Genomic DNA, 25,014 nt, shown 5'->3' with positions numbered 1-25,014 from the left:
TTACGTTTTTTTTTGCAAACTGTATTTGCAATGCATATTTCTCAGGGTGTGTCCTCTGTACAGTCAGAGGCTATGCACTAAACTCCATTTTAGTGCATCTTTTGGATACAGATGGAGGGATAAGCTAGTCAACATGACCATGGTGGATATATATTTCAGTTATAGCATTTAGCTGTGACAAAAGTCACTCTAGGAGGGCAAAATGAATAAGAAAAGACACTTTCTGGAGCCTCCAGAGGTCAAAGACTACCTGGTCAAAGGAGAAAGATTTACCAAGTGGTCGGAGGTGAGTGAATATTTCAATAAAATCTGAGCTGTATCATTAAATACCAGCTAAAAGGAAATATTAGTACATATGAAAATCTGTGCAACTCTAACTCTATTTTTCATTGCCTGATGAGCGACATGGGAGTCTCATTTGAATCCCAATTAATGAGCTGTTCTGGAAAATACATGTAGTCCTACAGCATTTATTCTCTAATTATCTAACACCAACGCATCATCGTCAAACAGATCTGTTCCAGAGGTTTAAACTCAATAAATGTCCAAAAAATGTGTGAACGCTAATTCCCTTGTCTCCTTCCAGGACTCCACAAAGACTGTTCCTGTCACCATGAAGATGGATCCGAAAGGTTTTTACGTCTACTGGATCAACCAAAGCAAGGTAATCAATACGGAGAGTCTGGAGAAGAGAAAGCTCTTGCACAACGTGTCAGAGAGGTGTGGGGAAGTTTTGACACCCATTTAGTGACTAATAGAAATGAAGTGGCTTTTTTTGTGCATCAGACAAACACATCCTGGCAGATTAAAACTCATGTTAAGTAGAGGCGGTCATGTTTCAATGATTCGCATCCAGAGTGTGTGTAATGTGCATTTGATTGTGGGATAGCTAAGAGCTGATATCTAAGCAGCTTGTGGAGATTATTGATTGGTGCTGATGTGGGCTCAACATCCTGCAGCTAAACTGTGATGCACGTGATGGAGAGGATTGCTTCATCTCATCTCTCTCTCTCTTTCTCTCACTGAGGCCCCTTCTGGTCTCCACCACATCACAAAACCAGTGAAGCCTGCATGAAATGTGTGCCTCATGTGTCTGGGCTCAATCATGCCTGCATGTTGACCTTAAATCATTCATGGGCATTTTAAATGGAAAAAGCAGTTGTGATGTTTCGAGACATTGCAGTCAAATACTGTCCACACAAACAAAGTCAAATCCCATAGTTTTTGCACTTTGCCAAAGGATGACTTGTATGTGAATCCATATTTGGACTGGCGCCTACATGTCGAATTGAGATGACGCTCTGCTTCTTGTTTCTAGGAGACAACGTTCGTGGATGTTGCTACTGTCAGAGATACCAGAACAGGAAAATATGCAAAACTTCCCAAAGTGAGTACAGTATTATTTAATTGTTTAATGTAGTAACCTGCTCTCTGAGCCAATTAAGTCAAACTGGTGTGTTTGTTATGTAAGAATCTCTGCAGTCATGCAAATGGGCTGTCAAGCCCTTAGTTTGCCCATTAGTACGAGGGGCATATTTGCATTGCAAAAACAGCAATGGACACATGCACCCAGGCTACTCCCCCACTACAGAAACACACACAGTAAACACACACCGCACCACACACTGAGTCATGCTCTGAGATTTCTGTGAGTGAGCCCGCTTGTTGGTTGTTTTTGAGGCGAAATCTGACAGCTGTAGTTCCTTTCTGCTCCTCGCTGGCCTCCGCAGAGAGTTGCAGTATGCAGCCGTCGTCATCCCTCACGGAGGGTTCAGAGGTGAAATCTGAAAACGGTTCCCCTCGGGGAGAGCACAGATCACCACATCATCCCAGTCGGGGTGCTGTTGCAAGCACATCTTCCTCTCTGGTCCCTGAGGACTTTCTTTCTTTTTTTTGAAAGGGGGAAAGTGGCTCCAGTGATGAAAGTGGCATAGAAGTGATTGATTGTAGAGTAGTAGATACAGGAAGGTAGTACCTCATACCCTGGTCTTCTTGCTGCTGTTTGTGTTGTACATGTAGATATATCTGTGTGTGTGTGTGTGTGCATATGTTTGCATGCCTTGGTCAGCAATTTGCATGTGTTGAACAAGTGCTGTAGACATTTTACTTCTTTAAAGGGAGACACTACAGGTGAATAAGGAAAAAATTTAACTAATAGATACCACCATGAAACTTCTCCAGTTGATTACTTACATTAAGGCAGTTCTTTTTTATATTAAAGGTTTTCTATAATTTTATGCAAATTATGCATTATCTAATGAAATATATGCTAACTTTCATACATTTCCATAACAGAAATCTGAACATTGGATGAAGCCAGGTTCAAAATTATTGTTTCATTTTGTTGTCATATTATATTCAAAAGTTTTTACAAAGGGTATTTTTTCTCACTCCATAAATCAGAAAATACGGTCAACAGCCATGAAAAAATCGATCTTCGCCATGTTTTTAGGAATACAATGTTCTATAAAACAGGTTGTGAATGATATATGAGCAAACCCCTCTGTAAGAACCTTCAGAATATAGATAGGAATGAAACTGGGACGTTTGGTGTGTGTGTAAGACCTACTGAAGTGGAGATTTCTGGCTCTGAGTATGAGAGAAAACTCATTTTGAGAAAACGGCCTTTAAAGATTTGTATTGTAAAATTCCATACATTTCGAAGACACTACATGTGAATAGGGTTGATATCACCATTACACACACATTACACCATCACACGACATTTTTCATTTGAATATGCAAATGAGGCATTATCTAATGCAAACTTTTGCTGAATTTAGGAGAAATCTATCTGTTTCCGTATATTTTGAGCCAATTAAATCTAATTGGATATGAACATCTCTCTTTTGCCTTTCACAGCACACCAAGGTTCGCAACGTGTTCAACATGGACTTCCCGGACAGCAACCATCTCGCCAAAACTCTGACCATCATCACAGGTCCCGACACAGTGAATCTGACCTATCATAACTTCTTTGCCTCAAAGGAGAAAGTGACACAGGTAATACGCCACCGTGTATACGCTGATGACTGTGTGTGTTATTGGCACTGTGTCCATCCTCTCGCTGCTCACAATCCTCCCTCTCTGTCTACTCTGATTGTTCAACAGGACATTAGCCATTATAGAATGAGCCTTTGCTTCCCCCAAATGAGGCGCCCTCTGTCTCCCCTTTAGTCTTTATTAGACTTTATGACTCCAATATCCGGATTTAATCAACTGTAATGAAATCACAGTTGTGCTTTGTTCCAATGCAACATGCACCACTCTCATTTCCTGAGGTGCTATTATACTAATGCCCCCTAGTGGTGACTTTGTGTCCATTTAAAAATCTTTTATAATGACATTTCAAGCACAATTCATGTTGTCATTGAATGTAATACCCCTGTTTGTATTTGTAATTAAATGCACATCAGAACTGGGCAAATGACATTCTTATGATTGCCTACAACGCTGCAAGAAACAATGCATGCAGACACGTCTTCCTGGAGAAAATGTAAGTGAACATCATGTCATCTGACAGTTCGGCTTGTGTTTAATTTATCTATTTAATTTCACCATGTACGACACAGAATCACGTGTTAACGTTAAGGCTTTGTGCTCAATCTCAGGTACGTCCGCATTTCTCTTCACGCCAACAAGGACGGCAAGATCGCAGTGAAAAAGTAGGTTACAGTTCAACCATGTGAAGGTGTAGGATGTTGTACAGTAGATTTCCACATTTCCTACTCAGTGTTTCACTGTGTTTGTTTTTCAGTATTTACAAGATGTTCCCTGCGGATAAGAAGAGGGTGGAAAGTGCCTTAGCATCAGCACACCTCCCTAAAGGAAAGGTTAGAAAATATAGACATTTTGGTGGGTTGGTTGTCTGCTCTAAGGCAGACTATCTTTCAAGATTCTTTTACTGCACTTTTTTTTATAACTTCTCACCATATTGTCCTGGTGTTTGCTGTGACTGTTATTTTTTTGTGTATTATAAGATACTCAGACTTCTGCTGTAAGATTTGGCTAAATGATTGTAATTTTATTTCGACATACACTGCGCAGAATCACAAATCTCTTTTGAAATGATAGAGATAATGTGTTTTTATATTTCAGCATGACACCATGAAGCCTGACGTCTTTACTGAGTCTGCCTTCAAGGCCTTTCTGGCAAACCTCTGCCCTCGGCCTGAGATCTATGAGATCTTCACTTGTTAGTGAGTCGACCTCTCCTGTGCTTCATTGATTATCTTCTGATAAGGCTGGATAAGCTTCGATCCATCATCTTATATCCTTTAGTTTTTCAAAATACGCACCCATTGTAGCTAATTTCATAAAATATTCTTATAATTTTATCTTGCATTTTTGTTTTTGAGTTAATTTTCAACACAAAAAACGACTTAATTTTGTTGTGATTGTCTTTATCATCATCATTTTGTGGTGAACTAGTAGTTATGAAGCCAGAAACTTACTTCTTTACTTATTCTAATTTGGTAGCACAAAGCCAGAAACACATGATTATATTATGCCGACCTCATGCTTCACCAGTGGCTCAGGTGGCATGTGTTGGGCCTTGATTGTCAGGAGCAACATTACGTGCAGTGTCCATGTGATTGTCACGCATCACTGTGCCCTGCAGCTCCAACAAACCCACCATGACGAAGGAGAATTTCACCAAGTTCCTAAACGAGAAACAGAGGGACTCTCGGCTCAACGAGGAGCTGTTTCCACGTCTGCGGCAGGACCAGATCAAAGCTCTGATGGACAAATATGAACCCTGCTCCTCTAATTCAAACAGAAGTGAGATTCACTGATGATAGATTTCGTTAGATGGAGGTTGGATAATGCTTTTGTACTTTTGTTTTAAATACTTCAATGTGTCTCATCTGCAGATCTGATTTCTCCAGAGGGTCTCTTATTCTTCCTGATGGGGCCGGAGACGTCAGTTGTCATGCAGGACACGCTGGCCAGGAGTCATGACATGGCCCAACCTATACCCCACTACTTCATCAAGTCCTCCCACAACACGTACCTGACAGGTCCCACTCACCACTTTGATTTTAGCTCTTAACTTCTCATACCTGATCAACTGGCCTGAGGCTCATTTAGGTGGTATTTTTCTGTCTGTCAACCTGCAGCCGGTCAGTTCTCCGGCGTGTCCTCTCCGGAGATGTACCGTCAGTGTCTGCTGTCCGGCTGCCGCTGTCTGGAGCTGGACTGCTGGAAGGGCAAACCTCCAGATGAAGAGCCCATCATTACCCACGGCTTCACCATGACAACTGAGATCCTCTTCAAGGTGGTTACATGTGGTTTTGGGCACGCCTTCAGTGGGGTGTCATACACTACGTCTCACATTTCACTCTAACTTTTAACATATTGACATTTTTTTATACATCAGCCTTCTAGATCTTGCACAATCTAAACAAAAGGGATGTAAATTAAGTTAGGGACCGTTTCAAAAGTGCATGCCAAAAGGTCAAGAGAGCTTTTCAGATTTTTGTCAATAGCTTTTCTCCTTTTTTCATTGATTTTGATCATAGACTCTTCATTATATACACAACCTCCACTTTTTAAAGGTGCTCTATACAATATCCAGAGCATTATTATAGCAGCAAACAATTATTTGCTGCGTAAATACATAGAGAAGTGCATGTTCATGCATGTGAGCGTGCCCCGCTGGCTAGCTCACGGCCGCCGCTCTGCACTGCTCTCATACGGCGGTTCCAGCTGACAACAACCGTCCCGACCGACGGCACCATGGCGGAAGCATAGCACTGACTCTCCGGCCCCCCCCCCCAGGTTAACACTGTTTGCTCTGTCAGCAGTGTTGCCGTTGTTTTCACGTTTAGCTCGGTTTGCACCATTAGCTACGTCTCATGTCTCCATGTTGAGACAATAGAAATACTCCCAATCTTGCATGTAGCACCTTTAAATAAAAATCATGCAATATGACCATTGGGACCATAAACAGTTTATTATTGTATATTTTGTGGACAGCTCAATTTATGCCTATAATGAGCAGTGAAAACTATTGAACCCAGAAAATAAAGCAGTATAGACGATTTCACTTATTTGTTTAAGCCCAACGCACTTCAAGTGAGTATGTTCTTGCTGTTGTCTATCATAAATCATGGTCCTTTTCTAGTAAATGGCCAACCCCTGGTCTCCTGTGAGCACAGTTTGCAATGTTTCATTATGACATCTTCATGTAGTCACTTGCCAGGCGTTCTTTGTTCATGACCAAAGAGTGCCACAATGTGTAATGGATATCTAGCCTATAAATTCGCTGATTTCCTTTTATTGATGTCCACATTAAAGAGCAAAAGAGTGTGAAGGCTTAAAAGTACACAGTAACACACACATACACAAACACAGGCAGGCAACCCAGTCATCCTCTCACTCTCAACACTTCCATTTAAGGGCAGCCGACGTTCCACAGTCCCAGGGGCCCGGACACAACACCTCTGTTCAGTTTACTGTCAGCCTCTAGATGTGATAGGTTTGGAGCTGACTACAGGGCATCTGCATTTTGTCACGTTTTCTCCCTTCATGTTTTGGGAGAATAGTCACGATTAACAGTCTGTTGGTCTGTTTTTTGGTGTTGCTGCTGTGTCACCAGCTTATTTTTGTTTTCTATAGCTCTCTTGCCCATTGTGTCTCTTTAATCTTAAAGGAATAGTTTGGGTGTTTTGAAGTGAGGTTGTATGATTTACTTATCCATAGTAGGTGTATTACTTACAGTAGATGAGTAGTCGGCACGCCCCCAGTTTGGAGAAACACACAGGAGTACCGACACCGGAGCAAAGCAATACAGTGCTGTGGACGGGGACGGCACAAAAAAGGCTCACCTAAAAAAATGTATATCCGTTTAAGTGTATGCTATATTTAGAATATTTTCTAAAAAACATTTATCTGCCGTCCCCGTCTAAAGCACTATACTGCTTTGCTCCGGTGTTGGTACTCCTGTCTGTTTCTCAACACGGTGGTCACGACGACCGTCATCTACTGTAGGTTATACACCTACTATGGATAAGTACCTCATACAACCCCACTTCAAAACACCAGAACTATCCCTTTAATTCAAATAAAAGTCTAGTTAAATGCAAAAAAAACAAAACTGATTGTGTTTTTTGATGACAGGATGTGATTGAGGCCATCGCTGAGAGCGCCTTCAAGACATCACCGTATCCCATCATCCTCTCATTCGAGAACCACGTCGACTCGTAAGACCTGAAGCTTTTCCATGAATTCATGCCATGTAATACTATTAACACAACGTCATAATGCTCTGATGCTGTTATCCCTAATGGAATATTGATGGAGCATATTGAGGATGTAATTGAACCTTTCGTTCCGGCAGTAACGGACAGTAACAGGTGCTGATCTGCTTTGTTCCAGAGTGAAACAGCAGGAGAAGATGGCCAACTACTGCAAAACCATATTTGGCGATGCCCTGCTGACAGATCCGCTGGACAAATACCCTGTGAGTACACTGCTGCAACACAGCTCGCTGTCAAAATAATACTGATAGATAAAGTTTACAAATGGGGAGGGGTTGTTAAACAGAACACTTTGTTTGATAAATTAGATGAGGATTTTCCTGGAATGCTGTGTGTCTGTGTCATGAAGGCAACACATGGGAAAGAAAGTCCTCTTTCCTATCTCTACATGACCCTCATAGGCTGCTGTACCCAACTGATTTGTATCACTTCCTCTCAGCTCTGTGTGTGTTTTGTGTGGAGGGGAGTACTACATGTGTTTGTATTCGTGGGTCAAAGAGAGGACATGTTTAATGGTCTCATATGAGAAATGCTGAGGTCATGATTCAGAAGTACAGGAAGGAAAATCAACATAAGAGGAAAACCAGCAGTGGCATGTGGAATCGGTAAGTTCAGCCATGTAGGTGAGTGCATGAGTGGAAAAGTGTGTAAGTGCAATGTTGTGTGGTGCAGCAACACAAACCAACCAAATGGGCGTCTCAGGGAGGAGAGAGAACCATCAACTGAGCTCCGGGAGGGTTTTTAAAAGAGCACTGGCTCACAGGGCCCAGGAGTTGCCGTTTTACTGATGCAGTCTGCAACGCCCACCTCCAGTACCTGCAAGGAAAGCAACCACACAAACCAACGCTGCGTTCCAAATTGCATACTTTTTGTTTTTACTTTTAGTACGCACTACAGCTGCCCTCACACAGTAAGCATGCAGTATGCACATTATTTGAGACACACTACTTCGTCATAACGTTGCGCCTTGAACTTTGACCCTCTTGCTCAGATATCCAGCGGCTTCTGTCATTTGAGTTGTCAATGAGCTGTCATCAGACTGTCTTCTGTCTGTGCTCTCTCGGCGGCTCAGTCAATATGATGTATCTTCCGCTCCGCAAAGGATTGTGGGTCAGAAGAGCGAGAACAGCATGCTGCCTTGCATACTGCAATATGCAACTGGATGTAGTAGGACATCCTGGTATATTTGGCATACTGACAATGACATACTATGTATTGGGACATACTAAATCTTTGTCTGACATTCTAAATAGTATGGTATTATGGGTATTGAAACGCACCGCATGTAACGGGCAGACAGGGTGGAGAGGGTCATCACATTCATCTTGGCAAAATGTGGTCCTGGAGACACCTACTGTAGCGGGAAGAATGTAAATGCCTTCTCTGATCATCAAAGAAATAATTCTTCTCTAGAGAGTGAGATGAGAATATTGATACCAAATTCTTCCTTTGAAATCTGCACATTACCAAAGACAGTACTGAGGACTTGACCTTGGTTTGTGCTACAGTGGTATTGTAGATATTGCATTGTCACTGTTTACCCCAAGTTAGTTTTAGTTTTCTTTCTGTTTATCCGTATCATCCAGCTGAAGCCGGGCCAGCAGATCCCCAGCCCATCTGAACTCATGGGTAAAATCCTCATCAAGAACAAGAAGGGCAGCCACGAAAAGCCGACCCAGACTAAAAAACCCAGCGCTGCAGTCACTGACCAGACCACAACCACAGCTGCACCCACCCAGGACCCAAACACCACTTCCCAGGATCCTGCCAACCCAGCACCCAGCACCCAGGAGAACCAAGGTGGATTGTGAACATCTAGCCAAATCAGATTACGTTTGAAAAATAGACCTGTGTAGTTATCTTTCAGGTGTCACTGACATTATGGTTATATGTTTAACCAGAGGGGGACGCAGCTGTGGGGGACGCAGCTGTGGAGGACACCGAGGAGCAAGAGGAGACAGAGGAACAGGACGAGGAGAAAATGAAGACATCAGATGAGGTAAAGAATGCGGTTGCGATGACAATTTTATTGCTATACATCATCTGGGTCCGGCTAAAACCGCTCAAGCATCAGTTAACTTCCTGTCAATCCCCCACAGGGAACAGCTGGACAAGAAGTCACATCCTATGAGGCGATGTCATCCATTGTCAATTACATCCAGCCCACCAAATTCATCTCTTTTGACAACGCCAGAAGTATGTCTTTGCGTCATAAATTTAACCCAAACTAACTATACTTCACAGGTAAACAAATCAAAGTCAATTTGAGTTACACAATTATTTTCTTCCTTCGCAGAGAAAGACAAGAGTTACGTCATCTCATCTTTTGTGGAGACCAGAGGGGAGGCAATGATTTCCAAGACTGCTGTCGAATTTGTCGAGTATCCTTTAGGAGTGCTGGAGCTGCTCTAAAATATGGCAAACTGTGTTTTAAATGGGCTGAATTTGCTTTAAATTCGCACAGAAATTAGACCAAAATATGTTTCTTTATGGTGCCAAAAGAGTGTCCTGGTTCACATACAAATAAAGAGATATAAAACTTCCTAAACCATCTTTCTCAGATACAATAAGAGGCAGATGAGCCGGATTTACCCCAAAGGAACAAGAATGGACTCATCCAACTACAGCCCCCAGCCTTTTTGGAACGTAGGCAGCCAGATGGTGGCGCTCAACTACCAGACGATGGGTAGAAATGGACACACAATGCACTGATAAACCACTTTGCTGCCCTACATGAGGGGATGTAACCATTCGCTGCTTCTCTTTAATCGCCACTTGAGTCTGACATGTTTTAATGCACTGCTATATTTTTAAACCTTCTGTTTTCCACCACAGCATGTCAGTGTTGCGCCTCTTTGTGCTGCACGGGCATCTGCTGTGCTTTGCATCCCAAATGCTGGCTGCTCCTCCTAGTGTTGAAGAGAGGGGGCATGAAAGGGCTGTCTTGTGTATATTTTCAGATTTCCCCATGCAGCTGAACATGGCTCTGTTTGAATTCAATGGCAGAACGGGCTACCTGCTCAAGCACGACGTTCTGCGTCGCAGCGACAAGAAGTTTGACCCTTTCTGTGACAGGATAGACACGGTGGTGGCAAGCACCCTGACCATAAAGGCAGGTTCACAGCCTTGTTGTTATGCTCTTCTACCACTTTAACAATCCCTTTGGTGTGTTCGGCATAGGGATCCTAATATCTGTGAAAACTAACTACAGAAAGTTAAAAAGAAAAGTAAAATTGTTCATACATTAAAGCTGCATCATTTTATGGTGTTGCATTGTAGGGAAACTGATAAAATATGTGTGTAGCTGAGAGCTGTTTTTGCTCTTCTGAATCGAGCACTAAATTAGCCTCAATAGCCTTGGGAAGTCTGTGTGTGTGTGTGTGTGTGTGTGTGTGTGTGTGTTTGTGTGTGTGTGTGTAGATGAGTCTGTAATAATACAAGCTTCCTGCTGAGACTGATATATGGTTCCTGGTATTCAGCAGACTCTGCATGAGTGAAAACCTGAGCTCTATTTATACCCACTGTGTCCTGAACACGGGTCCACACAACAGGACATCCATACTGTCAGCCACTTCACTCATGTATGTCATCAAATCTCATTCGCACACCTCACTAGATCTATTCGGGCCAGTTTCTGTCTGACAAGAGCGTGAAAACAGGAGTCGAGGTGGAGGTGATTGGGCTGCCGGGAGACCCCAAGAAGAAATATCGCACCAAGTGGTCCACCACACCCAACGCCATCAACCCAGTGTGGAACGAGGAGCCTTTTGTTTTTGAGAAGGTGTGTGTCAGTAGAAACAAGTTCAAATATGCTCAAATACATTAGTGGGTTAAATGTGTTCAGCCATTTAAACTCCGTATGTTGCTACAGCTGTTGGTCTTAATATATTTGTTGTTGTTATGATGCGTAGATCCTGCTCCCAGAAATGGCCTCTCTGAGAATTGTAGTCCACGAGGAGAACGGTAAATTCTTGGGACACAGGATCATCCCACTTGATGCCATCCAATCAGGTAGGTGAAACCGAGAAAATAAACACCTCACTTCACGCTTCATCTAATCTACATAATTTAAAAACGCCACTGAGTCATCCAAGGCCTCAGAACGTTTTCTTAAGACGCTTCCGGATCAGAGGAGCTGCTGCCTTGTTTTTAAATCACAGAGGTTTGTTTTATGGCCTCCAGGTTTCCATCACATCTGCCTGCACAGTGAGAGCAACATGGCGCTCACTCTGCCTGCTCTCTTTGTGTACATCGAGGTCAAGGACTACATCCCTGCTGCCTTCGCAGGTGCTTAGCTTTTCGTTTTGGGTTTCTGCTAAGGAAAATGTCTCTGCTGCAATTGAGTACATGTTGTTAGAGTGACAGTCAGGGACATGGCTAATTTAGTTTGGATGTGTGGAGCTTGGCAGCATTCACATTTCTATTTGGTTAAAGTGTGAATTATTGACGCATTTAATTCTTCCACAGATTTCACGGATGCCTTATTTAACCCAACAAAGGGAACAGAGAAGACCGCAAAGGCCCCAAAGGAGGTAACAAATGCAGCAAAAGAAACTTATTTCAGCCGTCATCTACTAAAATTGACATATCAGCAATGTCCCCAGTTCTCCCTTAAATCCTTAAAGGGCCAGTGTGTAGGATTTGGCGGCATCTAGCGGTGAGGTTGCAGATTGAAACCAACGGAAACTTCTCCCATGTGCCAAGCATGTAGGAGAGCTATGGTGGACGCGAGAACGCGATTGGCCCTTTCTAGAGCCAGTGTTTGGTTTGTCCGTTCTGGACTACTGTAGAAACATGGCGGCCGGCTCCATATGTAGATATAAACGGCTCATTCTGAGCTAACGAAAACACAACGATTCATATTTTTACACTAAAGAAAACATATTTATCAATATTATATTTCATTTTCTGCCAATACATCCCCTGAAATGCTACACACTGTGCATTTAACAGCACTAATTCACATCCTGGAAGATGACCAGCCTCATTAGATTGTGATGTTCTTGTCCTTTTTTTTTGGCCCACGCAGTCATCCTCTGATTACGTTTCTCCCTATGAGATGCCTCTTGCGGTCCAAACCCCCACGGACAAAGCTAAGGAAAGCGAGGCCCCTGCTGCAGGTAATGAAGCTTATGAATGGGACACAGTCCAGAGTTTATTTTTGAAAGATAATGAGCTTTAATAATGCTCTTGTAATAGGTCTTTAGTACTGAATTAAGAAGCTGTATTTGAACACTTTCCACTTCCCGTAGAAAATGCAGCACCCGAAGCTACACCGCTAGTTGACGGCAATGACCAATCACCCCAGTCTCCACCAGAGGCAAGTGCAGAAGAAGCAAAAGAAGACACTCCACAACCTGCAGAAGAACCTACTCAAACTCCTGACAACACTCCTGCTGAAGATCCAGCCCCAGACGGAGGAAACGCCACACCTGAAGCCGTCCCCGAAGCCCTCCCCGAAGCCTCTCCTTCCACCGAGGAGGCAGCCCCTGAGGAGGCAGCAGCTCCAGAGCCAGCTCCTGAAACCAAAGAGGAGCCGGTGGACGACCCCAGTACAAACCCTGAGCCTGCTTCAGATGATAAACCAGGCACCGAAGCTGCCAGTGCTGCTGAAGAGCCTGCTGCGGTAGAGCCTGCTGCTGTAGAGCCTGCTGTTGTGCCCTTGCCCTGTCTAGCAAGTGCATCGCCCGAGTCTGCAGGATCAGGTGACTCATCTCAGCCGCCGACATGCAGCGAAGGTAACACCGAAGTGCTTCATGTGCTACACTCATCATAATGTTTTATCAGTACACTGTAGGTAAAGATCCCTGAGAAGGAAAATTTAGACCAATTTAGACTTATTTTATTGAATACTATCAAAACTGCATATCCACCGCCGACACAGGTAGGAGGATTCTCACAACAAAGCCCTGTGTTTTTATGCTGCAGAGCCTTCGACTGTGACTACTGAAGAACTGACACAGCACAAGAACTATCTGAAGGTCATCAAGCGTCAAGAGAGAGACATGAAAGAGTCAGAGAAGAAGTATCAGAAAAAAGGAGAGGATCTTATTCAGAAATACTCCGACTCCTTCAAGGCCGTCAAGAAGAAGGCCTCGGTGAAGAAAAAAGAGTAAGGGGGTTAATTCTTTTCCTGTGTTTTGTCTTCTCTGAGTCAGTTTCTAGCTGAAATGTGGTAATAGAAAAATAAATGTTTGACAAAAGACAATTAGATAGTGTTTTGTGGAGGAGGGGTGTCATGTTATAATTTCAGAGTGCTTAGATCCGTCTGTCCAGTTGCTCAAGTTTAGTCATTCACCAAAGACTGGTCTGTTCATTCAGCAGCATATTAATACTGACCCACTAATGAAGTTGTTTTTGTTTTGGTCAGTCTCATTAATGAGATTATATTTAGAAGCACAGAGAATATTCCTCGGCTAATGTGTTTTTCCAGCTGAAGCAGAATATTAGAGGCTAAATGAATATGGGCTGCAGTGCCTCTTGTGCACAGCCCTTCAGGACAAAACATGTGTTATTCAAGGCCAAATGAGCGTTGTTGTAAAGGATTTCCAGTAACCACACGGTTGCACATTAATTTCTGTACTTGCAGGGATAGTGGCTGTTAGTCAATAAACTTTACTCCCCTTGCATGTGTCCTGTTATGTTGTATCATGTTGTGTTTCCTCCAGGGGAGGGGGAAACAACTCTGACTCCAGCGTGAAGACGGAGCGGGTGCAGGAGCAGAAGGAAAAAATGCAAGTTGAGCTGCAAGCTCTGTGGACGGAGCAGTGTGACCAGATGAAGAAAAAGAAAGAGCAGTGCGCTACAGAGGTTGGTAAAAATGAGAAAAAAAAGACATTAGTGATGGGAAGTAAATCAGTGCATTTACTCAAGTACTGTCCTTAAAGCTGCACTGATCAATATTGTTATATTAACGAGGGGTCAGTTGACTATGTGAATGTGAAAGGTGTCGCTTGTAGTGGCAACAGCACAGAGAATTATCAACTTCTTTTAATGGCTCCGCAGTTCCCCTCACCTCTACAGAGCGTTTTAGTGTCTTTCAGCTCATTGTTTTGGTTTTACATCCCGCAACTTTACTGTTTTTGGTTCAGTGTTCAATTAAAAAGCTGTAAAAACCCACTGTACACTACACTGTACTGCTCAGCACCAAACAGTCAAGTTAGCGACTAGCTGGTGGTGGAGCATTTAGCAGCTAAAGAGCCAGATATTTCCCCTCAGGAGTTGTTAGAGACCAAAACAGAGCTAAAAGAGAGTAAATATTAGACTCACATTCGTCAGGTTGACAAAAATCTGACCCCAAATGAATGATGATGTTGCTCTTCAACTGCTGGATGTGTAAATAAGCAACTTCTTGCAAACAAGTTCATTTCCAAATTAAGATTTTCATATAAAACACAATATAAAAAATAAGATGCATTATTATACGCCTTGGTAGCCGAATGGTTTCAGTGGATACCATATAACCGCAACGGCCCTAGTTCAATTCCAGCTGGGGGAACCATTTCTAGTCTGCCTCTCTATACTGTCATCTATCCAATAAAGGTGGAAAAAAAGCCAAATAAATAATCTTAATTATTTGCTCCATCGCAACCAGAACATATTACATCGTGGCATTGATTTTTTTGTTTAAGTAAAGGGTGGAAATACTTTTTATCACCACTTTCTATCTGTCATTTTGCTGCCTGATCAGAAGTAGGCTCATCCGTGTAGGAGAACAATAAAATCAGAAAACTATTGCTGTTTATCTAATTAACTTTCTTGCAAGAAAATCTGGAACTGTGTATTTTTTCATAGAATATAATGCACTTTAATGTGCTATAATCTCAAACGCATCATCAGTGTCTATTTTTAGATTTGATCCACATATGAAGATTATTAAATGGGTACCTGAAAGTCAAGATCTGCTCCTCGTCCTATTGTAACCTGTTCTCATGTGCTCCTCATCCAACCATTACTCTCCTCATAGCCACCTCTTGGCTGTCTTTATTACCTCTAATGATTCATCCCAAAAATAGGATTCATTTCCATGGCTCAGGATGCGTTCACGTCTCTCATGGAGCACCTCATTTTACCTCTCACTACCTGTTAGAGCATCACAGGCGAGTAGCCGCTGCAGGCGCTCAGGGGTACTCTTTGCAAAAGTTCTGAATGGAAATGAAGGGTCGATCAGGTCATTTTTTAAAGGTTGCCAACTCATTAGACAGAGTGTAGACTGTACAGTAGAAGTGCTGCGGAGTGAGGTGAGAGTTAGCATCCCACAGGCCTTGGGCCAAGTGCTCTCATTAAACGTAAAGCCAAAGTTCATCTAAATTAACAACCGAGGGCTGAACTTTTGTCTGGAGAGAGACTTTAATCACACACATTGTTATTTAGAGCTACTCTAGTCTCATTTTCTAGCTTTATCTTGACTGTGATTGTGTCACTTCCTCCTTCTATTGTGACAGAGACTGGCCAAACTGTTGGAGATGGCCACAGAGAGACACACCATTGAACTGAAGACCCTGGAGAGGTGTGAGCACACATACAACACATTTGGGACATGCTGTACACACTGAGAGTGCAGAGGGCTTTGCTGAGTCTATCCAATCTGTGCCTTGAGATTTTGGTGTGACACTGCGTTTGTGTGTCATCTGAGGTGAAACGTTTGACATTTTGAACAGACAATACCATCAAATCTTGAATAAATCACCTCAATGCGAAGGTCTTCCAATGTCCTTGGCTGGCTTATGGTGTTCTGGATGTGTGTGTGTGTGTTATCCCAAGTCCACAGCTGGCAGATGGTTATCTCAGGACAAGCATTATCCAACAGGTGTTTAAACAGCGGTAGGGAAGCGAAGGCAGTATTGGTAATCTACCTGTCCACACAGACACTATAACATCACATTTAAGCCTTCCTGTCACTGTAAAGAAAAGGTCACACCGGAGACACACAGCCCTGCAACTCTTGTTTGAAGGGAAAAGGTTGTTTTATAAGGACACTTTTCATTTTTTCGAATATGCATCAAGCAGGAGTTCTCACTTTCTGTCTTCGCCTTGTTTTGCAGTGAAGCCAAAGAGAATAAGAAGAAAACGCTCTCGAAACAGTCGTCCTCAGAGAAAGCAAAGTGAGTTCGCAGCATGACCTTGCCTTCAGTTACTTGGCGTGTTTCCATTCATTGCCTTTCCTCTCACCGTGTTGCAGCTTCTTGTCCAAAGATGAAAAGAAATACGAGGAGACAAATGTTCTTACCGCTCTGCCACATGGCATTGCATAAAGTGTGGCTTGATTTGATTCATTTCTAACAGTATGTGCAAGAGCTCTAATTGAAAATTATAATTATCTTCTCTTAGGCTGAAAAAGGCAATGAGCATAGAGCTGTTGGATGAGCCGAGCCAGTCTGACGGTGCAGTAAGTAGTCTTTTAAATCCATTGAAAGTAGCAGATTTAGACTTTCTGGGCATGTATGTACAATTAAAGGAGTAGTTTGACATTTTTGGAAATGCGCTATGGCTGCAACTAACGATTATTTTCATTGTCGATTGTTTTCTCGATGAATCGAATAGTTGTTTGGTTTATAAAATGTAAAAAAAATGGTGAAAAATGTCGATCAGTGTTTCCCAAAGCCCAAGATGACGTCCTCAAATATCTTGTTTTGGTCCACAACTCAAATATATTCAGTTTACTGTCATAGAGGAGTGAAGAAACCCGAAAATATTCACATTTATGAAGCTGGAATCAGAGAATTTAGACTTTTTTTATGACTCAACCGATTAATCAATGATCAAAATAGTTGGTGATTAATTTAATAGTTCTCAGCTAATCGATTAATTGTTGCAGCTCTAAAATGCGCTTATTCGCTTTCTTGCCGAGAATTTGATGAGAAGATACCGCTCTCAATGTTTGTGTGGAAAATATGAAGCTGGAGTTAGCAGCTGGTTAGCTTAGCTTAGCATAAAGACTGGAAACAGAGGGAAACACCTAGCCTGGATCTGTCCCAAAGGTTACAAAATCAACTACCGGCATGGCTGGCTGTAGCTTCATATTTAACGGACGAAAATGAGTGTGGTATCAATGTTTTCATCTAACTTCTCAGCAAGGAAGTGAATAAGCTTACATCTAAAAATGTCAGACTACCCCTTTAAAAGAAATAGCAGGTCTAAAGCTACAGCAGGTGTCTTTAAGAATTGAACAAAACATGGAATGATAGGCATGTTACGGCGCTTTCCTTTCATACATCTGAACACATTGTCACACACATTCACATGTTTGCTTACAGACACACATTGTTGAACTGTAAGTGCACTCACACACACGTGAGCGCGCACACACGTGAACACGCACACCCATTCACCCGCAAACCACCCACACAGACAAACACACTCACCCTTTCACCCACTGAGGAAAGTGCAACGAGCCCTGACCATAGGCCAGGCTTGTCCATTACTCAGAGGCTGTTTACAGGGAGCAGACTGATCCATGTGTGGTCGATGACTCACTGGGCTCCACTCATCAAGATGCAGACCTGTTGTATTGTTGTACATTTCACTCTGCTCCCCTCCCATCGACTCCATCTGGGTAGCAGCGAACCCCACTCACACCTCCGCACACAAGGGTCGCATTGCTGCTCATTTTGATCCACTTAATCCGCATTTGCCCATTAATTACGACAACTATTTATAACACAATCACTTGTTTAATCAGCACGGCCTCAGTATTGAATGGCCGGGGCGCAATAAGGACTGTATAATCGAAGTGGACAAGTCCAACCTGTTGTGACTTAACTGTATTGATTCTCTTGCTCAGGTTGCATCCCATGGGTGCATTCCTCTCTAGATATACACACACACACACCGCGAGAAACATGAGCAGAACTGTTTATAGACATGCAAACGGTCTTTATCTCTCACTTGATACCACATGCACACACACTCAGCAGATCGATGTTTTTCAGCGGCCACATGTTTTGTTATTGTGTTGTTACAGTCTTCAGATTACAGCCCGCAGCAAGAGGCTCTGATGAAGAAACAGGCTGCTACACTGGAGGAGATCAAGACCCTGACTCATCAGGTAGACACACTGACACCAGGATAGAATCACTCAGGAAGACGATGCTCTGACTTATAACCCTTTTTGAACAAAAACTATGGAACTCAGGAGCTAAACTATGAAACTAAAAGTCCCCTTTGCACATTCCTGTTTGTGTTTCCAACGCATCTGAAGATCTGTGAAGACTAGGCATCTTAGATTAGATAGATTAAAAACCCTGATGGTTGGTAACCATCAAAAAGTACTACCCCCTGAGCCAGGACTTTCTTGCTGCCTGGAACCATCGCACAGTAACTAGTTTTAGTCCCTGTTTCCTCTGGTCAAAAAATAGGGCCATACAATTAATTGATAGAAATATTATAGAAATCGCAATATGGCCTCCTGCAATTTTCATATCGCAGGAGGCTCAATATTTATTAAAGGCCAAATGTGTGTCAAAATACCATTTTAAATTAGATATTGTGGTGCTGCAGAGATGTCCTGGACTATATATTAGGGCTGTCAAAATTAACGCGATAATAAAGCGTTAATACCAATTCATTTTATTGGTACCAACCATGTCATACTAGCTTGTAAAGGAGGTTAAATAACGCTCCAAACTTACACTAAATTTTGGCAAGGAAAAACTGGCGGAGGAGGCCCCTTGACCTCTGACCTTAAGATATGTGAATGAAAACGGGTTCTATGGGTACCCACGAGTCTCCCCTCTTACAGACATGCACACTTTATGATAATCACGTGCAGTTTGGGGCAAGTCATAGTCAAGTCAGCACACTGACACACTGACAGCTGTTGTTGCCTGTTGGGCTTGAATTTGCCATGTTATGATTTGAGCATGTTTTGTTATGCTAAATGCAGTACCTGTGAGGGTTTCTGGATAATATTTCTCATTGTTTTGTGTTGTTAACTGATTTCCAATAATAAATACATACATATATTTGCATGAAGCAAGCATATTTGCCCACTCCCATGTTGATAAAAGTATTAATTAATTCCCTCAAATAACGCAAATCATATCGCAATTGCAATATCAGTCAAAATAATCTTAAATAGATTTTTTTCAAAATGGTTCAGCCCCAGTTAAAAAGCAGATTAAGAGTTCGTTCTTGGTCCCCTGGGAAAGTTCCTGTGGTGGAAATGCTCCCTTACATGGTAGGTATGTCCCCACAATATGATTAATAAATGACTAATACAAGCAAAATGTCAAACTATGCCAACAACGACAAATCCCCCTTTTTTCAAATTTCTTGTCAACCGTGGCCATCTGTCCACTCAGCGTTCATACGTAATATTTCATGGTGACGCATTCGGTTTAGGCGATTTGAGAAAGTACAGTCCAAGCTCCCACCGCTGTAAATGATGTCAGAGCCCTTTCATGACAATGCTTTGCTTTGATTTGATGAAACGTTGGCAGTTATTATTGAGAAGAGAGGTGTCAGATAGTTTAGACATTGACGCGTGAACGCCAGATGGATGGTGTGTTTTTATGTCTCACCAATAGTATTAGCTTACAAATACAGTTTTTGATTGAGAGAAGCAGTGGGAGGAATTCAAGCATGAGTGTTAAGAGATTAAGGGACAAATGAGGACAACGTTTTCCTTTCAACATGCAGGCTAATCTTTGCTGTATTTAACATCATTGATTGAGTATTGAGCCGTTTTTCCTTCATACAGGCACATTATTAAATATTCTGAAAATAGCTCATCATCACTCTTGTTTAAAATCAATCCACTGGGTTCAAGCCAGTTCCCCGTAGCTTGGGGTTAGCGCTGATCTTTATTTTTACTTGTGCCAAATCCATTCTCTAAAGATTATGATGAGCACCTTAGAGGAAAGAAACCATGAAAAATGTCAATGTGTCCTTTCGACAAGCCTGTAACCTCTAACTAAGCTTTGGCCCCTGTGTGTGCAGCTCAATCAGGAGGCCCTAAAGGAGCACGATCAGAAGCTGAGGTCTCTGCCAGCAGAGGTGAAGGAGGCTGTCAACGTCTGTGTGGGGGCTCACTTTCCTGAACTGGTCGACCAGGCTGGAGACAAGAAGGTGGAGGGAGTGGGCTTCTATGGAGATGTCTTCCTGGGTTAGATGTGCCTTTTTTAACACTCTTACATCTTCTTTCCAATAACCTAAAGTCTTACCATAACTAAATAGTAGAAGATTCAATTAGCGCTGTGTGAAATTTCAATTTAGAGGTGCTATTCATAGAGAGAGCGCTTTTGGGAGCCATAATGATGTTTTCGTGGATGTCCTGTAGACCAAAAGTTTGAGCAATTGGAAATGATTTTCATTTTTCTTTTTAATTCTATTTTTTCTGTTGCTATTCACCAACAAAAAAATACCCTAATACAGCGAAAAAATATCTTCCAGATGAAAGCCCATCACTAAACGGTTTAGTTTGGTACTCACAGTCTCCCTTCTGTTCTCTTAATGAGTTCCAAAATAGGAATAAATGTAGCAAGAAAAATGGGTTATCAGAGTCTGCCGGCTGAATTGAGACAATGACTCCATCTGTCACACTTCGGCACATGGTGTGTGATACTCCATGAAGCCACAGCAAACTCACTCTGAGATTTCGGTGTTGCAGTTGTAAAGCAGGTTTTGCAGCAAAAAAAGCTACATTTACTCATTAAAGCTGCAGTGGGTAAAATTGCCGATAAATATGATTTAAAAAAGTTGTTTTTATAAAACGTTCGCTATATCCTTACACAAGACGTTTCTGGAAACATTGGAGGCGAGAAAAAGGCATTACAGTAACAGAATATTGATTCATATTTGATAAGCGCTGCCTAGTTTGACCGTTTGATCGGAGTTCACGAGTGATCTATAGCTGCCTCCGTAGAATGAACAGCCAATAGGAACGCTCTCTCTCTCTCAAATGACCAGTGATTGGCCAAAGTCTCCTGTCACGGGCTAGATTTTTTAAAGCCTGAAAATAGAGCTATGATGAGGTGCAGACGTCTAGTTAGCTCTCAGAACACTTAAATTACAATATGCTGAAAGGTTATTATGGAATTCTTGCCCAACGATGCCAAAAAACATTCTGCCTACTGCAGATTTAAGTGGGACAAAGGTCCTTTAGTGCCATGACAATGGAAATACACAACAGGCAGCACCAATACATCAATAATCCCTCTGCATCATTTTTCTTGTGATGATTAGTTCTTAATAAACTGTACTTTACACTGTATATGTGTTTTTTTCATTTATTTTTACAGGTAAGTTGTACTGAATATGTTTACATTCCAGTCTTTAGTCTGGTTTTGGTCATATGATGTTTACATAGAGAAACACAGAAAAATCTGGTTATTGCTAGCACTGTTTACATGACGTTATCCAAGTTTATGTTCATTTCCGTTTGCTGCTTGAATGAAACATCAGCATACTGTCCTTGTTTATTATCATATTTTTTTGTTTTACTGGCCATTTGAGTTGGAGACACACCTGCGTGCATGGCAGAAAAGTTATCAGAAACCTGGATAAGGTGTTTACAGCCACAGCATCTCATTTTCTAGCAGCACTCCAGCGATATCCAGGTGTCTGGAACCAGGATATGAGATTTACATGCACAAAATGTAATTGGTATGCACCAAAAACCTGATGACAAGCAGGATACTAATCTGTATGTAATACTCACTGAGAGAAATGCTCTCTTTTTTCAGGAATGCCCCGTTCACGCTCTCACAGTTACCCACGTTCACACCTGCAAAGCTGCCCTCTGTAAGCACAGTCTAAGCTGTTGCTCAAAAGCAAGAGAAATGAACAGCCCGTTCTCATTCCCAGGGCGTCAAATACCGACGCTTTGTCAAGACCCTCGGTGTTCGATACCGCCGCACAAGGCACCCTTTAGCACCGGTATGCGACGCATCGGTGGGTGGGAGGGGTGTTAGATGTGTCCAACAACACAGGGCTTTTCATCCAGGAGACCACTGTGTTTCACTTTACAAACAGCTGGTTGTTTGTGTTCCGTGTTCACAACGTCAAGTTACATTTTCACTGGATAAATGTTGTAATTTTAAGCCCAACCATTTTTTTTTTGCCTAAACCTAAACAAGTGTTTTTGTTTAATTCACAATATTAAGCACGTGTTTACTGCGATCGAAAAGTGACGCCGAGGGGTCTGACAAAGTGTCAGTAGTGACAATGAGTTGGGATGAGAATGTGTTGCAACAGGGAAGTGGAGCTGCTCTTTCACTTACACTTCCTGCAGGCCCAGTGATCAAACTGTCAACCTTCGGCTTACAAACCTGCTTCTCTAACCTTCAGGCCAGTAAACGTGTTTCCATCCATCTGTTTTTATGCACATTTTCAATTTGCGCATTCAAAATATTAGTGGAAATGAGTGAAATATCGCAAAAAAAGGGTTTTCACGTTTGGCTCAGGTGTAAAAGTTGTATCGATAAAAACTAAATTTGGCTCCTAACTAATTTATATATTTATTTGCTGATTTTCTGGAAATATTGTCAAAATTTGCGTGATTCTTGGATAGGAAATTTAATTAGTGGTTCCCAACCTTTTTTGTGGTTGTGACTCCATGTCACAGGATGCATGTCTGAGAATCCAGTCGAAGACTGAGTACACATGAGAAGCATAATCTAGACAAAAGGCAACTGTGCTATTTGTAATTAGACTGTCCAGTGGTTCGGTCAGTGGTAGGAACGTGAGTAAAGAGCGGTTGGTACATGGAGGCCGGTGATCTCTGCCAAGGAACATCTCCCTAGCTCCCTCTCTACACTGGCCAGTGTAATTTGGCACATTATGGCACGACTGATTCATAATTGTTGTTCATAATAACACATAATTGCGATGTCTTTTCTCTCCAACTAACATGAGATCTGCGATGGATCAAGTGCTCTTTTCAAAACACAGCCACAATAAAGGCACGTGGACTGCAGACATGGTGAATGAGAATCATTTGGATTAAAAAAAACATATTATGGTGCATTAAATAACAGACAGACTGGGGCAAAATGAGAGACACTTGTTTCTTCATGTGTTTACACACACGTGCATGCATTTATTAATGAACACAGCTTTCCTCTGACTCGCCGTCCACAGCAATCTGTCCGCATCTCTTATTTCCTTTTCTGTTTGACACCTGTCATCTGAATCAAATGACATGACTGACATTTAAAAGTGGAGGATCTGGACAAACCACGTCTGGGAGACACAGCTTGTGCCTGAGAGTCCCGCCACCTCATGCACAACACAGATGAACTGCGAGTTTTAGAGTGTGAAACCAGTCAGCCCTGAATCACCAGGCTGATAATCTTACATAAGACGAAGACGACTCCGGCGGATCTGTCTCATACCAGCTGGAGAGGGGATGGCCTGAGCAGGAAATTTGCCACCAGGCAACACTTGGCTGCTCGCTGACACTGGACGGAGAGCCAGGAGAAGGAAGGAAGTGCTTCTGATCACACATACAAAAATATTTATTTACAGAGCAGGCACTGGAGCAGATGTTTAGATGGAGCATTTGATATTGGTTGCTAGAATTCCCAGTGCATGTTCAGAAAGAAACGTTAAATTAAAGGGGACCAATTATGCTTTTGTGCTTTTTCCTTTTTCTTTAGTGTGTTATGTAGTTATTTGTGCATGTAAAAGGTCTGCAAAGTTACAAAGTCCATGCCTCCCCCACAGGAACACTGCTCCTGAACTGCCTGAAACACCTCGCTTGAAGTCCCGCCTTTTCTTCTGTAACATGGTGATGTCACCAAGTGACATATTTTCCTAGCGGCTGGTTTGGCACACTATAAAAAAAAAAAGCTAGTTAGAGCAGAGTTAGAGTAGAGTCCAAAGAGTTTAGTTCGGTTGACCAACTATACCAGTGGGTCAGCTGACCAATCGGAGCAGACTGTGCTTTTCAAACAGAGCGTTTCAGACAGAGGGGTGAAAAGAGGTGCTGCAGCACAGCCACTATGAGAATGAGATAATAAGCAAAAATCCTTATAAAGTAATGTTTTATATGTTGGATATGGTGCATGTTTTGGGTGTCCATAAGCTCAAACAAGTGCTGTATATAGTATTTAACCTAAAAGGTGTTTAAATCAATTTCGTTTCGAATTAATTTGTTTAAAGAAAAGATCACAAATGAAAAGCATAAAACTGTTAACACCAGCCATCGGTGCAGTCCTACTGAATCTTGGCAGCGGCTGAAAACACAACTCTACAGTAGCTTTTTGTCTTTTGCGCTCTGTCTATTTTAATCCTGAAACAACCGAGAAACGAAAAACCCTGCAATTTTAAAGACTCAATTCGGCACAATGTTCCGAAACGCAAGATTAAAAACATTAGCGGAGAATAGAAATTGTGTATTTTTGGCCAGATGAGCACCAAGGATTGAGGACACTGTACAGCACATGTGAAGGGCGGACTACTTTTCTTGTCCTCTTTATTGTTTCCTGTGCGAGGAAACCGGCCTGACCCACAGGAGGTGGAGACATGATCTATAGTCCATCTTTGCTTGAAGTGGATGCCATCCTGGATGAATCTTAAGCACCCACACACCACCCCCACACACACCACCACCTGCTCATTCTGTGGGCTGCATACGGTACTTTTACTGCCTTTAAAGAGGTAAAAACCAGGAGAAGAGATTGATGTAAAACACTGATTCCTTTCTACATGATTTGCATGCTTTCACCAAGCTGCAGGAAGTTGTTTGTTATGCAATCCCATTAAAAAATCATGGTTATGGCATGGGATTAGCAGACTAATGAGTGTTCCA

The 25,014-nt window shown here is 42.2% G+C and overlaps 1 protein-coding gene across 1 annotated transcript; it reads left to right on the top strand.

Annotated features, from left to right (window-relative positions):
• The first annotated feature begins 202 nt into the window (after window positions 1-202).
• Window positions 203-21,474, top strand: plcb2 (phospholipase C, beta 2). The gene is made up of 32 exons (XM_074661194.1): window positions 203-286; window positions 587-664; window positions 1,319-1,387; window positions 2,863-3,003; window positions 3,417-3,496; window positions 3,612-3,665; window positions 3,758-3,833; window positions 4,099-4,199; window positions 4,622-4,782; window positions 4,875-5,021; window positions 5,121-5,278; window positions 7,123-7,205; window positions 7,381-7,465; window positions 8,849-9,062; window positions 9,164-9,261; window positions 9,362-9,458; window positions 9,559-9,643; window positions 9,824-9,948; window positions 10,223-10,374; window positions 10,879-11,043; window positions 11,174-11,273; window positions 11,445-11,549; window positions 11,730-11,794; window positions 12,292-12,382; window positions 12,515-13,000; window positions 13,191-13,374; window positions 13,931-14,072; window positions 15,707-15,771; window positions 16,307-16,366; window positions 16,593-16,650; window positions 18,226-18,309; window positions 20,202-21,474. The coding sequence occupies exons 1-32, from the start codon at window positions 203-205 to the stop codon at window positions 20,370-20,372; spliced, it is 3,864 nt and encodes a 1,287-aa protein (XP_074517295.1). The 3' UTR covers window positions 20,373-21,474.
• Window positions 21,475-25,014: the final 3,540 nt, after the last annotated feature.

The sequence above is a fragment of the Sebastes fasciatus genome, chromosome 15 (assembly GCF_043250625.1).
Source record: "Sebastes fasciatus isolate fSebFas1 chromosome 15, fSebFas1.pri, whole genome shotgun sequence".
NCBI classification, from domain to species: domain Eukaryota; kingdom Metazoa; phylum Chordata; class Actinopteri; order Perciformes; family Sebastidae; genus Sebastes; species Sebastes fasciatus.
The sequence above is the reverse complement of the archived record's forward strand: the minus strand, read 5'-3'. Positions and strand labels throughout refer to the sequence as shown.

Bases quoted from the DNA above. Each gene is read 5' to 3' on its own strand.
- plcb2 (XM_074661194.1), top strand. From the start codon at position 203: ATGAATAAGAAAAGACACTTTCTGGAGCCTCCAGAGGTCAAAGACTAC. The intron at 5,279-7,122 runs GTGGTTACATGT...TTTTGATGACAG, and splicing joins CAACTGAGATCCTCTTCAAG to GATGTGATTGAGGCCATCGC. The intron at 9,262-9,361 runs GTAAAGAATGCG...AATCCCCCACAG, and splicing joins AAATGAAGACATCAGATGAG to GGAACAGCTGGACAAGAAGT.